This window comes from Thalassophryne amazonica, chromosome 8, assembly GCF_902500255.1.
Source record: "Thalassophryne amazonica chromosome 8, fThaAma1.1, whole genome shotgun sequence".
Lineage (NCBI taxonomy): Eukaryota > Metazoa > Chordata > Actinopteri > Batrachoidiformes > Batrachoididae > Thalassophryne > Thalassophryne amazonica.
The window spans coordinates 13,333,419-13,353,388 of NC_047110.1; the positions used below are offsets into that span (position 1 = coordinate 13,333,419).

Here is a 19,970-nt window from a genome sequence, read left to right on the forward strand (position 1 = left end):
GCAGCCAACAGGTGGAGCTATCTGTCAAGCAAAAAACAAATGGCACAAAACAAATGTGCCTTTTGAGGTGGATTTACAGACAGTCAGTGTCTCATAAAATTAAGGACCAAAGAAATGTGTGTATTGTTTTAAAATGCCATCAAAGTATTGTTGTGGAGCAGGTTAGCATCACAGCCTTCCACATGATGACATTAATGGTTAAAAAACAAAAACTCTGTGCTTTCTGGTCTTTCCTGATCCCTGTGCTACAAACATCACTGCATCATGTTCTCCATAATGCCGTCTGTTCTATGTCCGTATCTCCTGCAGGCTCCCGGTACACCTCAGACCGTCCGCCTGGCTTCTCCTGGACAAACAAGAATGGTTCAGTCGGCATCTCCCTCCACCACCACGGTGCAGGTTTGACTTGTCTAGTTCTTCTTCTGTGTCCTGCACCTCGGCTCAGGCAGACATGTATATAGTAGGGGTGTCACAGTGCATGTATTTGTATTGAACGGTACGGTCCTAACATCTTTGGCTGCAGACATATTTTTTCCTGTTGTTAATATACTCTTATAAAAAAATTGTGCTTTATCAAAATTATAAGCTGCAGAGAAACAGAAATGATAATGTTAAACAGCCAGCTGTGTTACTCGTGCTCAGAAAATAGAAGGTAACAAAATGAAAACAATCAGTGCACACGCCATGCTTTAAATTGAAGATAGTTTCACTCTAATACTATGTTTTTTTTTTTTCCCCTTCTTTTCAAAAGCTAAGGCTTAGAGTGACTTCATAGTCTTGGTAAAGTTTAGGTGGCTCTGCTTTCTAAGCTTGAATAGGAACAGTTGACAAGATTGCTAAATTTTCTCCAAGAAATATAGTACATATTTAAAGTTTTGGTGCTGTTGAGCACTATTGCAATACAAATTTTGCAGTCTGTGTCTTGCAGATCGTGTGGGTGTGTTACACACAATACAGATCAAATTAGTGGGCATGTCTCACTGCTCTAAAATGAATAGTTCTAGGCCTAGTCTTTACTACGACATCTGTACATGTCACAGAATTGTGAGATTTTAGGCTGTTTAACATTAAACTTCAGCTATATTTATTTGTGAAAGGTACATAAAACAGATTTTTTTTATGATTTGTCTCATTCATGCTCACCTGTGTCCCTTATTGTTGCTCTCAGCTGCTAAACTACACATGAATCACATTTTAGCTGAGTACAGGTGATGCTTTCTTGCTATTCTTTTATTGTCTCTGCCAATGAGGTTCTATTTTGTTGGCATTTTCTGCCTGTTAGATGGTCAACAGGATACTTCAGAAGGACATGAAAGTGTTTCAGTGAAACCTTGTGGAGGTGTGGACCTCAGACTAAGGAAATGTTGAGTAAACTTTGGTGTGGATCTGCATCAAGCTTGCCTCGGGTCTTTTTAGGTTTGTGGTTTGTTCCATTAGGGCTTGATTTCAAATGTGTGATACAAGTGTTTGTCACATGATGGAGAATTATCAGGACTTTTGTCCTCTTATGGTTAGGGTTGGGGCCAATCTCTGATCCGCGAATTACGTCAGTATCGGAACCCGATACGACATAATTCGCGGATCAGAATTTCCCGAATCCAATCCAAAATCTGAAAATCCAATCCAAAATCCGATGGGAATTTCCCGATCCAATCGGATTTTCCGATACCGTAGAGAAACCACGTCTCTGAAGCCTCTCTCGTGCTGCCTGCTCCCTTGCTCTGTTTACTGCTGAGGAGGAGGTTTCTGAGTTGAAGCTGAGCTGTTTCTTCTGCGCACCGCAGCTGAGAGTTTGGTATGGCAAATTTCCGCCCTGCTCTCGGGTTCAAATGGTCTGTGCGCCAAGCAAGGATTTTCCGAAAAATGAACAGAATTGTACTGAATAATCAGCCGCTTCAACTCCCGAGGCTGTGAAATGCTTTAACAGCAGCTCAGCGCACACCTGAGAGGACAGCCGAACAAAGATTCACTTTCTCTCTGCTGAACGGGAAAAAACTCAACCAAAATCTCTGGTGTATATCCAGAGTTACTCGCATGAGTAAACTCTGGATATGTGTGGTATGTGTGCCTCAAGTCCTTCTGAGAATCCTGTCAGGTGTAAGTGTGTTTTTGTGGTGTTTTGGTTGGTGGTTTTCAACCCTTGTTGGTTTGGTGGGTGTCACAGAAGGCCATGGCCGTGTCTCCTGGTGGTGCAGCGGCGTCGGTGAAGATGACCACCCCACAAAAAGCACAGACCGTGATCACGGCGGGTGGGCAGGTCCTGAGCAAGCCCCCCAGCGTGCCGTCTACTCTTCCCTTGACGAGCACAACGGCAGTTCCTGCTGTCACGCCCGCTGCCAGAGTCACTGTAGTGTCCCAGGTGAAAATTTACTCTTTCAAGCACACATACTGGTGTAGCTAAGAAGCAAATTTGCCAAAAATAAAACCTTAACATCCTAAGGAACTTGCAGGTTTCAGGTGTTGCCTGCCTGTGATCACAGTTAACTCTTTTATACACATTATTGAGAAATTAATTTTTTTCTTTTGCAGACATTGTTCAGTGTAATCTTAATACCCTTAACTGACAAAAATGCACTTTCCTACCCTAACAGGAGATGCAAGAAAACGTGAAGAAATGCAAGAACTTCCTCTCCACCCTCATCAAGTTGGCATCCCACAATTCCCCTTCCCAGATACCTCCAAGAATGTGAAGTCCCTGGTGCAGGACCTGCTCGTAAGCTTTTTTTTTTTTTTTTTTTTGTATTCTACCTTTGCACAGTTTCTGCTGAAGCTTTGTACTGACGGTGTTGTCCTTGTTGAAGTTGTGTTTGAAATGATTTTGATGATGGTGTTGTCTTTGTTCAGGACGCTAAGATCGAGCCCGAGGAGTTCACCTCTCGTTTGCAAGCCGAGCTGAAGTCCTCACCACAGCCCTACCTCATTCCTTTCCTCAAGGTAGAGCTAACTGGTACTGGTACTGGTACTGTCAGAGGTGGGATAAGCCGTTATGTCATTTGTGCTGGCAATTCCCATGTCAAATTATACACGGGGGAAAATAGTGTAACTTGATTTAAATGAATGTGACGTTATAAAAAGAGAACATACAGCCAACACCTGGTTTTGTAGATGATACTGTACTCAATATGGCACTGACTGTTCACTGTGTAGGGAGTAACAAACCTGAGAGGAATCCATAATGACATCATGGGAAAAACCCACAACAACAAAAACCAATAGAGTCTTTGACTCTCATGTAGCTTGAAGACTGAAGCAAAATCCACTTTGTGGTACAAAAACATGGATGTAGCATGACAGTATCAAGACCAAATGAAAAGTTCATCTGTTGCTTGACAATCACGACTTTTATTTGGAGAAAAAAGAAAGAATTCTTGGAGGAAATGCTGTGGACTTTCTCTCCCTTAATCTTCTATTAGAGTTTATCAGCTGCTGTTATGCAACTTTTGTGGGCTGTGTGATGCATAACTGCACAGAAATGCTAAGTAGACTGCATTTATATAGACCTCTCACATCTATACAGATAGCCAAAGCAATTTACAGTCATTTTTACACACACACACACACACACACACGAACGAGTGTGCTGCCATGCAAGGCGCTCATCTGCACACTGGAAGCAGTGCTGAGCCTGACAGGAATTTGACCTGAGGATCCTTGGGTCACTGGTCCACCGATTTAACCTGTTCTCGTGACATCCCTCCTAAGTTGGGTATTGAATTGGACAATGCAATACAAAGAACTGGCTGTGTCCCGCCTCTAGGTGCTGTTGATACTGTTAATACAAATACTGCTGTTGTTTGTACCACTTGATTTAGCTCCTGTCAAAGCTGGGCTGAAAGCAGTGAAGCTCCTGTTAATCATTTTTTTTATCTGGCATTATTTTTTAATGAAAGATGGCATGAACTGATGTGTAAAAGTTGGTTTGTCTTTATGACCATTCCCAAACTAGCAACTCTTAAAGCTAGAGTTGGTAGTCCTGGAGAGCTAGCAAGAGAGATAGGAAGATTTGAAAGTAGCACCTCCTCTAGGTTCCACCCCCTACCCACTACCCCATCAGTGCTCTGTTCCAAAGCCATGCCCCCGCAAACTTGAACGCACATCTGACTGGGGGACTCAGCGGGGCAGAGGACAGCCAACTTAGCCATTTCTGCATCAACCAACTACCTCACGAGCTACAAATTTAGCCAAGTTGGAAAATCTTATATGAAAATAACAAATCCCCCCCGAAGCAAAAGTAATTACCTGTCCAAAAGAAAGAGAGCAACCTCTGCGTCACTTTTCAGGCCCTTCAGATGCCTCCGTTGTTTCCACCGAGAGAATGCAGCACCGGCTTTCTTTTCCTTGGCATTCTATCGGGGTGAGCCATTAAACATAACGGTGGAAGTGGTAGTTTCGGCTGTGTTCCCTCTGCCATTGTACCGAAGTGAACTTCTTTGGGTGAAACAAGATGAGTGTGCATGCGTGGAGGCGGGAGGAACAGAGGGGGGCATCGAGCCTGGTGACGCAAGCAGGAAGAACTAGACATGAAGGCATCTGATTGTTTTTTGAGAGCGCACCGCAGGGCTTATACTGGTCAGAGTTTTATTGATCCTACAGCTGCTACAGACGTCTGATTTTTTTTTTTTTTTCTCCTTTTTCTGAATACATAATGTATGGGCTACTGTAAGGATAGACCGACCATTTCACCCAATATAACAAAGTGTTTCTGAACAGAGTTACCTACCCTAGCTTTAAAGAACTCTTGTATGGGGAGGTGATGGTCCAGTCTAATTTGGTAAAAAGTGATTCTTAAATTGTTCATGCTTATTAATGTTATTCATCCTTATTCATTTGCTCTGTCTCTTGTGCACGCTTCATATACTGTAAAGGTTTGATTGACTGAGGGTCCACTCACTGTACCTTGTATTTTTGTGCTCCACAGAAAAGCCTCCCTGCTCTGCGCCAATCTTTTCTCAACAGCCAACAGACTCTATCAACCGCTCCCAGCATTGCCACTCCACCCCCGGTGCTCCAGTTGGTGTCACCACGGCAACTATTAAACCGCGGATGCCCATCAGTCACACCACCACTACTGTACGACTGAATGCACCACTTGCAAACACGACATGTTTGGTACGTGGAACGTAGTCTGTGCTCTGTTTCATAACTCCACAGTGATGGAACCACTGGATTAATTTATGGCCCTTGATTAACAAATCTAGACACTGCCAGCTTCATGAGTTGGTGCCTACCTTCTGAAATCAACTCCTCTCACATATTTAGGGTGAATTTTGTGAAACTTGCTACAAGTCCTTGAAATGTTATCAGAATGTATCAAGCACTTGTACCAAAGCAGCATTTGACAGCAGGGGATATTGTGCTCTCTGAGCACTCTTGTTTGAATTACCTGTAGAATCTTCTGAATGACTAATTGGTCTATTTATGGATTAATTGGGCAACATTTGACTATATTTAAGAGTCCACCTGAAGAACCAGCACCTCCTTGTGTTTAGGAGCAGGAAAACAATACATAAAGACTTCTGGAGCACATTTTTTTCTTCTTTGTTGCATCTCAAAAAGAATTGTGATGACACAAGAAACTATACAGTCTACTGACAAAAAATGTGCTGTGGACCAGTCAGGAAGCCATTAATCTTAAACTGACATGAGAAATCTTGACAGACGTTTACAGTTGATCACCAGGATGAAGGCCTTCTTTTAATGTCAGTTTTGGATTAATGGCTTTCTCTGAGGCTGGCAGGCTTCCAGGTCATGGTGATGGAGTGCTCGCTTAAAGGTGGACAATAAGACCTTAATGTCTGATGCCTTCAAGTCCTTAATCAGTTCCTTAGCTGGGTGTTAATTGCAGCCTTGTTCATAAATGATATAAAGTCTATTTGGTCCAAAGCTTTCTGTATTTTTGTATAATAGATTGTATAGATTAATCTTTTTGAGATTGCACTTTAGGATAAATGTGACTAGTGAAGATTTCCCAATTAGCCAGGTGCAGTTAGTCATTGAGCTTTTAAAATAATTCCATCAGATTGTGGAATCTTCAGTGCTGTTTCAAGGGGCAGTCAGCTTGATTGTGGCAAGTGTTATTTTGAAAGTGTTTAGCCAAGGTCTATATAAACTTATGAGCACAACTTGTAGTCAGTTTCTTACACACACACACACACACACACACACACACACACACACACACACACACACACACCACACACACACACACACACACACACACAACACACACACCTGCATAATGCAGGGCTGACCAGTGCAGGATGGTTTTCCAAGTACTCCATACAAGCTTTACTGTTGGCTGATGGTTGTGACAGGCCCATCACTCTGAGGGACCTGATGGTTTAGGCCAGAGGTGGCAAGTTCGGTCCTCGAGAGCCACATTCCTGACACTCTTAGTTGTCTCCCTGCTCCAACACACCTGAATCCAATGAAAGATTCATTAAAGGTCTGCTAACAAGTCTTTCATTGGATTCAGGTGTGTTGGAGCAGGGAGACAACTAAGAGTGTCAGGAATGTGGCTCTTGAGGACTGAACTTGGCCACCCCTGGTTTAGGCAGTCAGGTTGTGGGGGTGTCTCCTGGGGTTTGATGGGACGGTCCTCTGGGGGACGTTAAGGGCCGTTTCAGAGTCTGACATCGCGCCTGTGAAGGAGGACGAGGGTGAGAGACAAACGTTGTCAGCACACGGCAGAGGTAAATATTCTGAAAAGTTTATCCTTGAATGTAAATTGGCGTCATACGCAGCTATAAGTAATTATTGGTGGAAAGTGTTTGGCGTGCTCCTCACGGCAGTGGCGTGTGGATTAATGATCCTCCACTAGCTGTGAGCGGCAGCCTCCTTGAATTAAGGTGGAATTCAGACCTAAACGTGTAGCTGATAAGTTTGTCTCCAAACAATATTCGTAGTAATAGTGTTGAATAATCTCATCTCTGTTCCTCCTTCACAGAGTACAGTTCTGGGAAAAAGTCACCTGGGGGGGCTGTCGGCGGAACTCCTGAGTCCTGAACATTCGGACTCCGACTGTTGAGATGCTGAGAGAGCGCGCCACCTTTTCACCTCACCAGAACTTTAATTAATTAGTATTTTATGTATAGCACAAAGGGGAGAAAATAAATGTTTTCTTTTTGGAACTGCTTCTGATTATTTCATGCTGGGTTCAGTCAGATACTGGACCACTCCTCACTCCGCGTCTTATCCATAACACATTGCACTGTTTAAGGACATTTTTTACTGAAAGACGTGCGCGCAAATTCGCTGAGTCGTTTCCGTGACGACTCGGCAAATCTGTGTGCGCTGCGACAGGAAAAACATCTCCGTGTTGAAAACCATTTGTAAAATTCAGGCGGCTTTTGATGGCTTTCAACAAGTGAGTACCTGAGAAATTGTTTAACAGCTTGGGCATGTTCCAACTTGCCCGTTAAGGTGTTTTTCCTGTCGCGACCCCCCGCGGTCGGGTCCGGCCCAACATGCGACTCTGCCCACAGGTTCTTTCATTACAAAATGTCCGTTAACAATGGAATGTCCGAATAAACTCCTCATGCCGACTTCTTCTGAAAGTTCTCTGTTCTCTGACGATTACTGGATCGACAGAGCCTGAAATGTGGACGTTTTCAACTTGAAACAGCGAGACGCTGCCGCCTCGAAGCGCAGATCGCTGTCAGGCGCCGGGCCGTCCTTACGGCGACACTACCAGACCAAAATCTCTCATCAGCCGTTAAAATTTTTACCGAAAACCAGCTGAATTTATCAAATGGTGTCCACTCAGTTGTGCCTTACAGTTTTGAAAAAAATTTGATCAAACAAAGCAGTAGTCTCTGAGCCATTCCTGTTATGTGTCGGGCGCAGCCCGGAGAACCGACCAGTGTTTGAAGGACCCAGTATAAAATAAGCAGAGCACGGTACAAAGGATAACAGAGTTTAATCAACATAACAGTGACGTGATAAATATAACAAAAGAGTGTGCGGTCTGGCGTGGTGGATTTACGGTGCGCTCCCAGCTGCACAAACGGTCCAGAGCCAGAAACAGTTCGGACCCAAGGACCCCGCTGACACCCCCCAGGTGGCCGTGACAAACCGAGTCTGTGAATGAAGAAATCATCATGTGAGTTCACACTCCACACACAGAGAGAACACTCAAAGGTGTACAAACAGCAAACACTTCCTGGCTTAATTACTAATCAGCTTCCCTCCCTGCAGGCATGGAACAGCCAGTTCACATAACTCAACTGCAGTGGAAGCTGATTAAAACGACTAACATAACAGCTCTGTTATGTGTCGGACGCAGCCCGGAGAACCGACCAGCGTTTGAAGGACCCAGTATGAAATAAGCAGAGCACGGTACAAAGGATAACTGAGTTTAATAAACATAACAGTGAGGTGATAAATATACAAACAAATAAGTGCGCGGTCTGGTGTGGTGGATTTGCGGTGCGCTCCTAGCATCACAAAACGGTCCGGAGCCAGAACCAGTTCGGACCCAAGGACCCGGCCGACACCCCCAGGTGGCCGCGACAAACCGAGTCTGTGAAAGAAATCATTATGTGAGTCCACACTCCACACACAGAGAGACCGCTCAAAGGTGCACAAACAGCAAACACTTCCTGGCTTAATTACTAATCAGCTTCCCACCCTGCAGGCATGGAACACCCAGTTCACAAAACTCCACTGCAGTGGAAGCTGATTACACGACTAACATACAGCTCAATATAATAAGGTGTGAGGGACACCACATTTACTGACTGTATAAATGTTAGTCACAAAATCTAACGTACCTCAGGAAGTGTGCTGACGAGCGTGAGACCTCACCCTCTCCTCTTTCACAGACCATGCATCAAACCTGGACGTTCTCTGCATCCACTGATGATGAGATGGCTCTCGAGACGACGATCTCACCCGTCTGGTCACAAGGTCGAGTCTCTGGCAAATACACACTGTGCACTCCAGACTTAAATGCCACCATGTTCCAATCCGTGTAGATGCACCACAGCTGTGAGTCCTGACGAGCCTCAGGTGATCAGGGTGAGGTCCTGATAAACTCAGCTACACAGCCACTCAGTCCCAAATGCGCACCACCTGGAAGGAAAACCAAAAGACAGAAACAGAAGACAAACAAAAGCCAGCCAGCCACGCCAGCCACAACAAGCTCAATACAATAAGGTGTGAGGGACACCACATTTACTGACTGTACAAATGTTAGTCAAAACCTAACGTACCTCAGGAAGTGTGCTGACGAGCGTGAGACCTCACCCCCTCCTCTTTCACAGACCATGCATCAAACCTGGACGTTCTCTGCATCCAGTGATGATGAGATGGCTCTCGAGACGACGATCTCACCCGTCTGGTCACAAGGTCGAGTCTCTGGCAAATACACACTGTGTACTCCAGACTTAAATGCCACCATGTTCCAATCCGTGTAGATGCACCACAGCTGTGAGTCAGGCACGCCAGCCACAACAATTCCTAAACAATGAAAAAATTGACGAGAGGGTGGGCGACTCCTCACTCAAAGAGTGCCCACAGGCGAATGACGTAACCGACAGGCATGAAAAAACTCTCGCATGCCCACGAGGGTTCAACCATGTCTGATGTAATCACACGTGATTCAAATCCATATGGTTTTTGAAAAAAATAAGGTCGGATACTTTTCTAATAGACCTTGTATATATATTATATTATAATATATATATATATATATATATATATTATATGTATATATATATATGTAATATATATATGTATATGTATATATACACAATAGAAAACAGACCTTAATATTTCGTATAGAAACCTTTGTTTGCAGTTACAGAGGTCAGACTGTGTGCTCCATGTGCACCTGGCAGTACAAATGGGTGGGCTACGGAACAGCAGGTACTCGCCCAGACACAGGGCAGAACAATCCTCATCATGAAGGACCTGCACAAGAGTACGACACCCTCAACTACCAGACAATTACCTGCTTCTCCACAACATGGAAGCTCCTATAAGGCATCACAGCGACCAAGGTGCGTAGGCACGTGAGTCAACACAGCTCAGAAGGGCACTGGAAATAATACCAGAGGGTCGACGCACCAACTACCAGCTGACCGAGCAGCACACCAGGTAATTCTTATTCTCTTATTTCATGTTGGTTATCAAGTATTTTGCTATCCTTAAATGCTTATGTTTTTGGTGAGTTTTGGTCATCTGCTTGAGTATGTATGTTAACTGGTCTGAACTGGTTTCAGAAACAAAGGAATTAGGTTCCACAAATGTATTAAACAACTTGGTTGAAGACAAGGGGTGGAGCTTCCCCTCAGTCTGTGGGGAGCCGCTAAGATTAGGTTTGTGTGACTAAAACACACCCACTGTGCCGCCTATATTGTTTTGTATGAAAGCATGAAGCACCATGTTCGACGTCTTTTCAGGAAATGGAGTCCGTGTGTGGGTTCCATTCCTGGGGACCCGGGCCTGGTTTTCAACATGACTTTCAATAAATTCAAACTGAGGAATATATCGATTTGGTTCTTTGTAAAGAGCAGTATATTACAGAAAGAACCAGGAGAAATTGCAAACCTGAGCACAGCCTGGGTTGACTACAGGAAGACCTATGACTCAATACCTCACACAAGGATACTGGAGTGCTTGACACTCACTATACAAGGCTAACAATGCACTGATAGCCTTCATCAGGAACTCATCACTGGAGGCCAACTCTAAGGCAGCCACACAAGTCACCATCAAGTGCATAATATATCAAGGTGATGTACTGTCACCACTGCTGTTGTATACTGGCCTCAACCTCCTCAGCCAACTCATCACAAAGAGCGGCTACAGATATCAATCCATGAGTGGAGTAACCATCAGCCACCTTCAGTACATGGATGACATATCAAGCTGGATGCCAAGAGTGAGCGAGACATTAACTCACCGATCCACCTCACCAGGATCTACAGCGAGGATATTGGGATGTCATACGGATTGGGTAAGTGTGACCGAATGGTGGCAAAGAGATAGAACGTGATCCGGACTGAGGGGGAGGAGTTGCCAGAAGGCAGGATAGTGGACATACAGGACAGAGCAAGTACCTGGGAATGGAGCGCTTCACTTTTTCCATATTTTGTTGTTACAGCCTTATTCCAAAATAGATTAAATTAAAAAAAATCTAAATGCAATACCCCATAATGAAATGTGAAAAAAAAGTTTAGTTGAGATTTTTACAAATTTATTCAACATAAAAAAACCCTAAGAAATCACATGTACCTAAGTATTCACAGTCTTTGCCAGGAAGCTCAGAATTGAGCTCAGGTGCCTCCTGTTTCCACTGATTATCCTTTGTTTCTACAGCTTATTTGGAGTCCACCTGGGGTAAATTCAGTTAACTGGACATGATTTGGAAAGACACACACCTGTATACATATAAGGTCCCACAGTTGACATGTCAGAGCACAAACCAAGCATGAAGTCAAAGGAATTATCTGGAGACCTCTGAGACAGGATTGTCTCAAGGCACAACTCTGGAGAAGGGTACAGAAACATTTCTGCTGGTTTGAAGGTCTGAATGAGCACAGTGGCCTCCATCATCTGTAAATAGAAAATGTTCGGATTCACCAGGGGCCTCATTTATCAACGATGCGTAGACACAGATGTGCGCGTAATGATTGCGTAAGAACATTCCCATGGCAAAGTATGGAATTTATCAACTTATACTTATGCTTAGGAATGTGCATAAATTTAAGCACAGCTCTGACCATGCGTACACACAAAATCTAGTGGTAGAACAGTGAAACTACAAATGAAACCCATTAAAGGAGTCACAGTGTTCAGGAATCTCAAACTTTACATGTTCCCTGTTTCCTTTAATTAATAAAAATTCTCAATTAGTCATTTAGCAGACATGTTGAATGATTGATGTGATGAGCTATAAAAGACAGCTGTGACAGGACAACCTGAAAAGAAAATCTGAAATACAGGTACCATGGCTTATCTTGCTCTCTTGGAGGATTTGGAGAACTGTACGCTGTGCAGGGAGCGCATTTTCAAAGAGCGTGCTGATCTGTTCAGTGAGAGCACAGAGTGGCTCCACAGCAGGTACCGCTTCCCCAAAAACATATTGATGGATTTATTCTGTGATTTACAACCCATGTTGGAGCAAGAGACAAAACATGCCAAAGCCATCCCAGTGCACATCCAGCTCCTGTCCACCCTGGGATTTTTGGCCACTGGAACATTTCAGTGAGAGATTGGAAATATATGCGGCATTTCGCAGCCAACACTAAGCAGATTCATGCCGGAAGTGTTGGATGCAATAATTTCTCTGGCCCCAATTTACATCCAGTTCCCATACAGACATCACCAACAAGCCAAATTAAACGAGGATTTCACACCATCGCCGGATTCCCAAACATAATTGGAGTCATAGATTGCACCCACATCGCAATAAAAGCACCCTCACACAATGAATTCAGTTACGTGAACAGGAAGAGGTTTCATTCAATTAATGCACAATAATCTGCGATTCAACTATGTCTCTGTTAAACATTGTTGCCCGGTGGCCTGGAGGAACACATGACTCATTCATTCTGTAGAACAGCTCTGTCGGTGTGCACCTCCAAGCAGGAGCTGTTGAGGATGGCTGGCTTATTGGTGAGTGTTAAAACATTTCAAAATTATTTTCTGGGCTTCGTATCTTTAATTAAAACATCTCTATAGGTGATTGGGGATATCCACTAAAGCCGTGGCTGATGACCCCCGTAGCCAACCCGAGGACCCCGCAGGAGCAGCAACTGGGCCCATGTGCGCTCAAGAATGGCTGTTGAACGCGCAATAGGCCTGCTTAAAGGCCGATGGCTGTGCCTGTCCTGCATGGGGGGGGGACACTTCAGGATACACCTCAAAAAGTCTGCCACATCATCTTGGCTTGCTGTGTGCTTCACAACTTAGCCATCAGACAAGGCCTCCCTCTACAGGAACCCTCCAGAGCAGACGATCCCATGCCCAACGCAGAGCCTTTCCCACCCATAATGCTGCTGCTAGTCAAACAAGAGCGAGGATCATACAGAGATTTTAGGTAAGTGTGCCTGTTAATCGATCTTTGAAAGCGTGCATGAAAGAAATAATCAACATCATTCAACATTTTAAAGTTTATTTACTTAACATTTGCAATGCGCATGCAGCAATCTGTTTCAGTGACTCGTTTATTTGCATTAATGTATTTGAGATGTTTGTCAGCTGATCCTTTATCGCATTTATGGAATTGGTGGTGTCTTGTTGATTTTGTAGCACTGCCTCCGTCAGCGCCCACGACCAGCTGGTTGTGATAGGAGAGCGTGTGGTCTCCATCAGGAACAATGCCACATAGTGCTGTGTCTCCGATGATGCTGGCAATACGGGTGTCCACGGATGACAGCTGGGTTGTTGCTTGTCCTCCTCCAGTTGCAGATATTTCCTGTCTGTGGGCTATGACGTGTTTTTGGCTCTGATTTTAATGTCAAATCATTTCTTTTTTATTTCTGAGAGTGTCTTTCCTCTGACCCAATGGAATTCACAGCAGTTGCTACTTTCTCCCACATAACATTTTTTCTTTTGTTGGTCACACCTGCATTAAGTGTTCCAAACAGAATTTTTTTGGTTGTTTCAACCTCTCCCACAAGTACTATCAATCTCCGTGCTTGTGAATTCCTCTTCCTCTTTGCCATGATTTCGATGAGGGAAATAAATCCATTCACATTTTTTTAAGGGAGTGTCCACTGCCATATATGGTCAATTGGAGGGGTTTCTGAATGCAAATGACCCTAACCATGCACGAGCATGGTACGTAAGAACAGGTGGGATTTATCATCATCGATTACTTACAAATGTGTGTACGACCGGCGTCCGCACGTTTGATGAATACAGATTTTTTTTTGTACTTACACATATTCTAAGTTTCATTCTTACAACAGAATTTAGAACCTTTTCTACGCACAGTTTGATAAATGAGGCCCAGGACTCTCCTAAAGCTGGTCGCCCGTCTAAACTGAATGATCTGGGAAGAAGGGCCTTAGTCAGGGAGGTGACCAAGAACCCGATGGTCACTCTGTCAGAGCGCCAGTATTCCCTCTGGAGAGAGAACCTTCTAGAAGGACACCATCTCTGCAGCAATCCACCAATCAGGCCTGTATGATAGAGTGGCCAGTCGGAAGCCACTCCTTAGTAAAGGCACATAGCAGCCCACCTGGAGTTTGACAAAGGCACCTGAATGACTCTCAGACCATGAAAAACAAAATCCTCTGGTCTGATGAGACAACTATTGAACTCTTTGATGCAAATGCCAGGTATGATGTTTGGAGGAAACCAGGCACCATCCCTACAGTGAAGCATGGTGGTGACAGCATCATGCTGTGGGGATGTTTTTCAGTGGCAGGAACTGGGGAGACTAGTCAGGATTGAGGGAACGATGAATGCAGCAATGTCCAGAGACATGCTGGATGAAAACCTGCTCCAGAGCACTCTTGATCTCAGACTGGGGCGACAGTTCATCTTTCAAAACAACAAGACAACGACCCTAAGCACACAGCAAAGATATCAAAGGAGTGACTTCAGGACAACTCTGTGAATGTTCTTGAGTGGCCCAGCCAGAGCCCAGACCTGAATCTGATTGAACATCTCCGGAGAGATTTGAAAATGGCTGTGCACCGACGCTCCCCATCAAACCTGATGGGGCTTGAGAGGTGCTGCAAAGAGGAATGGACAAAGATCGGTGCGCCAGGCTTGTGGCAACATATTCAAGAAGACTTGAGGCTGTAATTGCTGCCAAAGGTGCATCAACAAAGTACTGAACAAAGGCTGTGAATGCTGTGATTTCTTTTTTTTTTTTTTTTTTTTAATAAATTAAAAAAAAAATGTTGTCATTAAAGGGTGTTGTGAGTAGAAGCTTGAGTACTCCATCTTGGAATAAGGCTGTAACATAACAAATGTGGAAAATGTGAAGTGATGTGAAAACTTTTCTGGATGCACTGTATCCATCCCCTGACACCTGGCTGTAAACCTGGCTGTAAAGTGATGATTTATTGGGTTGTGTTATACTTGAGGGTGTATGCACACCATTGTTTTGACTTTTATGTTGTAACTGTCACAGTTTATAGGGCATCATTTTAGAAATTTTAATATAAAGATTGTTCTATATCATTGTTATTTTATTATTATTATCATTTTAATTTGATGTCATTACAGAATTCAGACGAGTAGCTCAAGGGTTCACAAACTTTCGAGCCCCACTGTATAATACGATAAAATAAGAGTGAATAAAATAGCGCAGCAGTAGCAGTAAAAAAAAAAAAAAAAAAAAAATCACCACATTTGCGAAGCAGTAATGTTGTTTGGACTGTGAACTAAACTGCACAGTAATCAACATGTTTTGAATTTGTCCGTCCTGTGTGGGACACGTGTGCCGCTCAACACACAGAATGTGTCTCTTTGTCCCAGATGGATCTCTTTCAGTGTAGCTTCTTGTTCTGACTTAAACACGAAATTAACACCCAAGTCTTTCATCACCAACTGTGAATGGTAATCAAACATTCCTATTGTATCTTTCTGAACTCTTCTGTAATTTATGTTTGTAGCATGGCCCAAGCAGAGGGTCACCCCTTTGGGTCTGGTCTGCTTGAGGTTTCTTCCTCAGAGGGAGTTTTTCCTTACCACTGTTGCTCTGGGGGTTGGTAAGGTTAGACCTTAACCTGTGTGAAGCGCTTTGAGCAACTCTGTTGTGATTTGGGTGCTATATAAATGAAAATAAATTGAAACTGAAATTGAAATTCTGCATCAAACTCCATCGTGTCAATGTTTATAATGCTCATAAACTTTTGTTTCTTAAATATTTATTATGGCCACTCTTAAAACTTCAGTTCTCTTTATAATTTTATTACTGGTAATTTTAGAATTGATTTAGATGAGATATACTCATTATCTCACAGGAATTATCACAATTAACTGTAATCTGGGAACTACTTTTTTGCGCAGGAATTCATCAAGCACATCGGCCGCGGCCGCGTACTAACACAGAATACCCAGAAACTGTGGAAAGGTTGTTCGGCCATAACGAGAGTGTCCACATTTAGCTTGTCATAAGTGAGGGATTCGTCTTCTTCTTCGTCGTTTTTGTGCCACGATGCGTCGTGACTCTGTTTCTTCTGTTTCTATGCCCTAGACCTCCGCGGGTTGTCCGCGCATGCGCACATTCTACGATACGATTTGCACAACGGTTCGACATCAAAGATGGCGGGAGCCTCCGACCCACTGGAGGACATGCTCTTCAATGAGGTGGACGAGAAGGCGGTCAGCGACTTAGTTTGGTTCCCTGGAGTCTCAGCTAGGCGACGGTAAAGCTCCCGCCGGCTTTCATTTTCCGACGACAAGCGCGAGGCAAGCGCCGGCGGCTGTCAGTCACTTCTCAGGGAAAGTGCGCGAGCAAGTGGGCAGCTCGGAGCAACAACAAGGGCATCCGAAAGCGGCGTTCAACCAGCAACCCGCCACCGAGAGCCTCCCCTCCTCCAACTTCTGTGGCCCGCCGCGGCCAGCCTGCACCCGGGCCGGAGCCGCTCCCCCCACGGATCCGGCTCCGGAACTTTGAGCGCTCAGTCCGCTAACAGGGCTGCCGTCCTGGGTCCGAGTCCGAGTTCGAGTCCGAGTTCGAGTCCAGCTCCCGCTCCCGGCACCAGGACCTCCTCGGCTGGAAGTTTAAACGGCAGCGCCGCAGGTGGAAAGTTGGTGAACTCTGCTGGTGCACCGGGTCCAGCCGGGTCCGGCACCGTCATAAGTACTGTCAGCTCCGTGGGCTCCTCCGTGGCCCCACGGCCTCACTTCCCTGGACCTCCAAACGTCTGTGGCTTCTCCTGCTGCAGTTCTTGCAAAGGCACCCCAGCCCGGGACCCCCGGGGTCCAGAACGGGGTCGAGCCCAAACGTGCCCCTTCCCCGTCGGCCACTGCGTCTCATGGTCATGAAACCACAGCAGCCCCCTGATCCACAGCAAGGCGCTGGTGCCCAGCCAGCCTGCCGTGCCAGCATCCTAGGAAGCAGCCCGTCTCCTCAGAGCGGGGGGCTGCTGGGGTCAAGCCCGTGGTCAACGGCCTCGGTTCAGCCTGCAGTAGCTGTCATGAGGCCGCCAACCTCCGCTGTGGGTTCCGCCAACATCCAGCAGCAGAGACCCGGGTTGGCGGTGAGTCCGAGCAGGGCGGCTGCCCCTCAGCCTCAGGTGGCTGTCCGGCCCCAGCAGCAGACACCATCCAGCTGCCCTCCGGGTTCACCATCCCTTCAGGTGAGAAACACATGGCAACGCTCAGGACCACAGGCAGCTGTTGTCATGACAAGACTCATCCTCACCTGCTTAGAAAAGATTCAAAGATGGACACAAACTTGTTATTCCCTCAAAGAGTTCTGAGTGCACCTTATAGTTTGGCTGGAGCTAAAGAATCCAAATCTCATCGGGTACTGCCTTCCAGCTGTCGCTCACACACACACGTTACTCAGGCCACTGTTCGGACTGGCAGTGAGCTGGTATCAGTAGCTGACCTTTGACCTTAACCTTAATCCATGTTAGTGCCACAGCTGAGATGGACAAAGGCCACATAAACCTGAACCTGGACAGGAACCATCAGGGGACCTTTAGATGGTTAATAAATGTGATCATTAACAAAATAAGACGATTGACAACCTGCAGTCACACAGCTGCTGCTGATCATTAAGGTTAAAGGTGGTCAGGTGGGTTTTGGTTTCCTGGTCCTGCCACCACATTTGACTAGCTGGATGTATGTTCATCCAATCAGGAACATTTCCAGCAAACGTCATCTGAGTCATTTACTTGATGCACATTTTTTTTCTGGAAAATTTAAAGAAAATTTAAAGCACTATTTAAAATGACACAAACACCTCCAGTCAAAAAAAAAAAAAAAAAAAGCTCCAAAATGTAGGATAAAGTTGAGGTTTATACACCAATCCTTCACATGCTTAAAATGCTTCAAACAAAAGAACAGCAATCTGAAGCAAAAGGAGTTTTTCAAATCTGTAACATTTGTCAACATCATGTTGCTTGTGCCATCAGTCAATAAAAATAATCATGTACCCAAAATCTACCGCAGATGTACACCAACCTGACAGTGTCATCAAAATGTTTGTGCAAAGATACTTATTATTGTTATTATTATTATTATTATTCTGTATTGCTGAAGTCATACATTTACAACACCTTGGTTAAAAAAACCCTTCAAATTCAGTTTTCCCAAAGTTGCACATTTCACGTTAATTAATTCACAGGACGTCTGCGAATCAGACACCTGTTTTTAAAATTTTTTCCCTTTCCCTTCAGTTCTCTGGGATTCATCTCCGGTTTGACTTGGGAATTACTTGGGAAGACCTCAGAGGAGGAGTATCACTTGTACTGTGAGGGAATGTCAGCTCCAATATTTTGGCCATGTGTACGTTCTCTGAGCACGATTCTATACGTAGGTGTCTCAGTTGTTGAGTACCCCCTCGGCAGCTGGAGAAGGCCAAAGACACGCCCACATTCTACCCGGCTGTGGCAGATAGATGGTTACTTTGGGGGAAGTGGGGATAGACTGGTTGTCTGCCCGTGTGGTTGCAGCACGGGACCTGTTGGTGGCAGTAGATGCGGCACCAGCACGTGCCTCCAGACCGAACCCGGGCCTGCCTTATGAATTTCCAGTTAATGGTCCTTGTTAAAGGTGTAGATTAGTTCCTTCGCAGCCAGACACCACCTCAGCGTCTTTCTCCTTCACGACTGGGATGGGTTATTTACGTTCAGAGCTTCAGACTTCTTCCTGCACACATAACGCTGTTGTGATGGTAAAATCTCATCTGACCTTCTCAGCTTCTAAACTCTGGTCCTTGTAATCAACTACACGTTTCTGTTTTTTTTTTTTTTAAGTGTTTCAGGTCATTGTGATGTGTCCTCGCTCGCTCGCTCTCTCTGTCTCTCTCTCCTCTTCAGGTGCATGAAGTCACATTTGTACTTGATGCCTCCAACTCCTTTATCAATGACTTAGTTGTGATCCTGATGCTCTGTTGGACTTTGGGGGCAGAAGTTCAATTTCTGGGAGTTACTTTGGGCTTCCTCCCTCAGTCATTTAGAGTTTGTGTGGTTCAAAGCTTCTTATATTTTGGTGCAAAAAGATTAAACATTTGCTTGTTGTACAGTGGTCCCTCGTTTATCGTGGGAGTTACGTTCTAAAAATAGCCCGTGATAGGTGAAATCCACAAAGTGGCCAGCGTTATTTTTTACAATTATTACGACGTTTTAAAGCTGTAGAACCCCTCACTACACCACTTTATACACTTTTCTCAATCAGGCATGAACATTTTCTCACTTTTCTCTCGTGTGTAAACACTGTCAAAGTTCAAACCTTAGTAGAAAAATAAGACCAACTTGTTTTCAGGCCCAAACATTTGTTTGAGAAATAAAATAGAACGTTTTCCTATAAATAATTATGATGGCTTTTAGAACTAACGAATTTAATTTTAACGATCAACCTACGAGGTTGGACACATAAGAAATTATTAATAGTGACTGACCAGTATTCACAGTTCCTCTGATCGCGCCTCTTCGTCCTGGCGCCGCTGCGCTGTCACGTGTTTTTCCACTGACTCACATCTCGCTGCAGGTGTCTTTTTCCGAGTGTAGAACACAGTTATGGGTAGTTGTTGGCGCTCTTTTTTCTTCTGGGCGAGAAGATTCTTATAAACAGACACGCACAATGCCCATGCTCTCCCTTCGCGGTGTCGCGACCGGCTGCTTGATGGGGCCGCGGAACACAATGCACTGTAAAAAAAAAAAAAAAAAAAAAAAAAAAGCATGCAAAATTGGACTAAAAAAATCAGTGAAACAGCAAGGCCGCGAAAGGTGAACCGCGTTATAGCGAGGGACCACTGTACCTTGAAACTGTTGGAGATGACTTCATGGAAAAACTGTCAGAAGACCAACATTTTGCTCCAGAGGATTAAT

General features: G+C 44.7%; 1 protein-coding gene across 1 annotated transcript in view; it reads left to right on the forward strand.

Annotated features, from left to right (window-relative positions):
- The window catches only part of LOC117515424 (transcription initiation factor TFIID subunit 4-like), a 106,262-nt gene that overhangs the window by 18,751 nt on the left and 67,541 nt on the right, over positions 1–19,970 (forward strand). Inside the window, 9 exon segments of the mRNA XM_034175990.1 lie at positions 310–399; positions 2,165–2,359; positions 2,592–2,664; positions 2,667–2,713; positions 2,845–2,934; positions 4,919–4,997; positions 5,000–5,109; positions 16,605–17,229; positions 17,232–17,270. Of these exon segments, the coding sequence (XP_034031881.1) occupies positions 310–399; positions 2,165–2,359; positions 2,592–2,664; positions 2,667–2,713; positions 2,845–2,934; positions 4,919–4,997; positions 5,000–5,109; positions 16,605–17,229; positions 17,232–17,270 (1,348 nt within the window).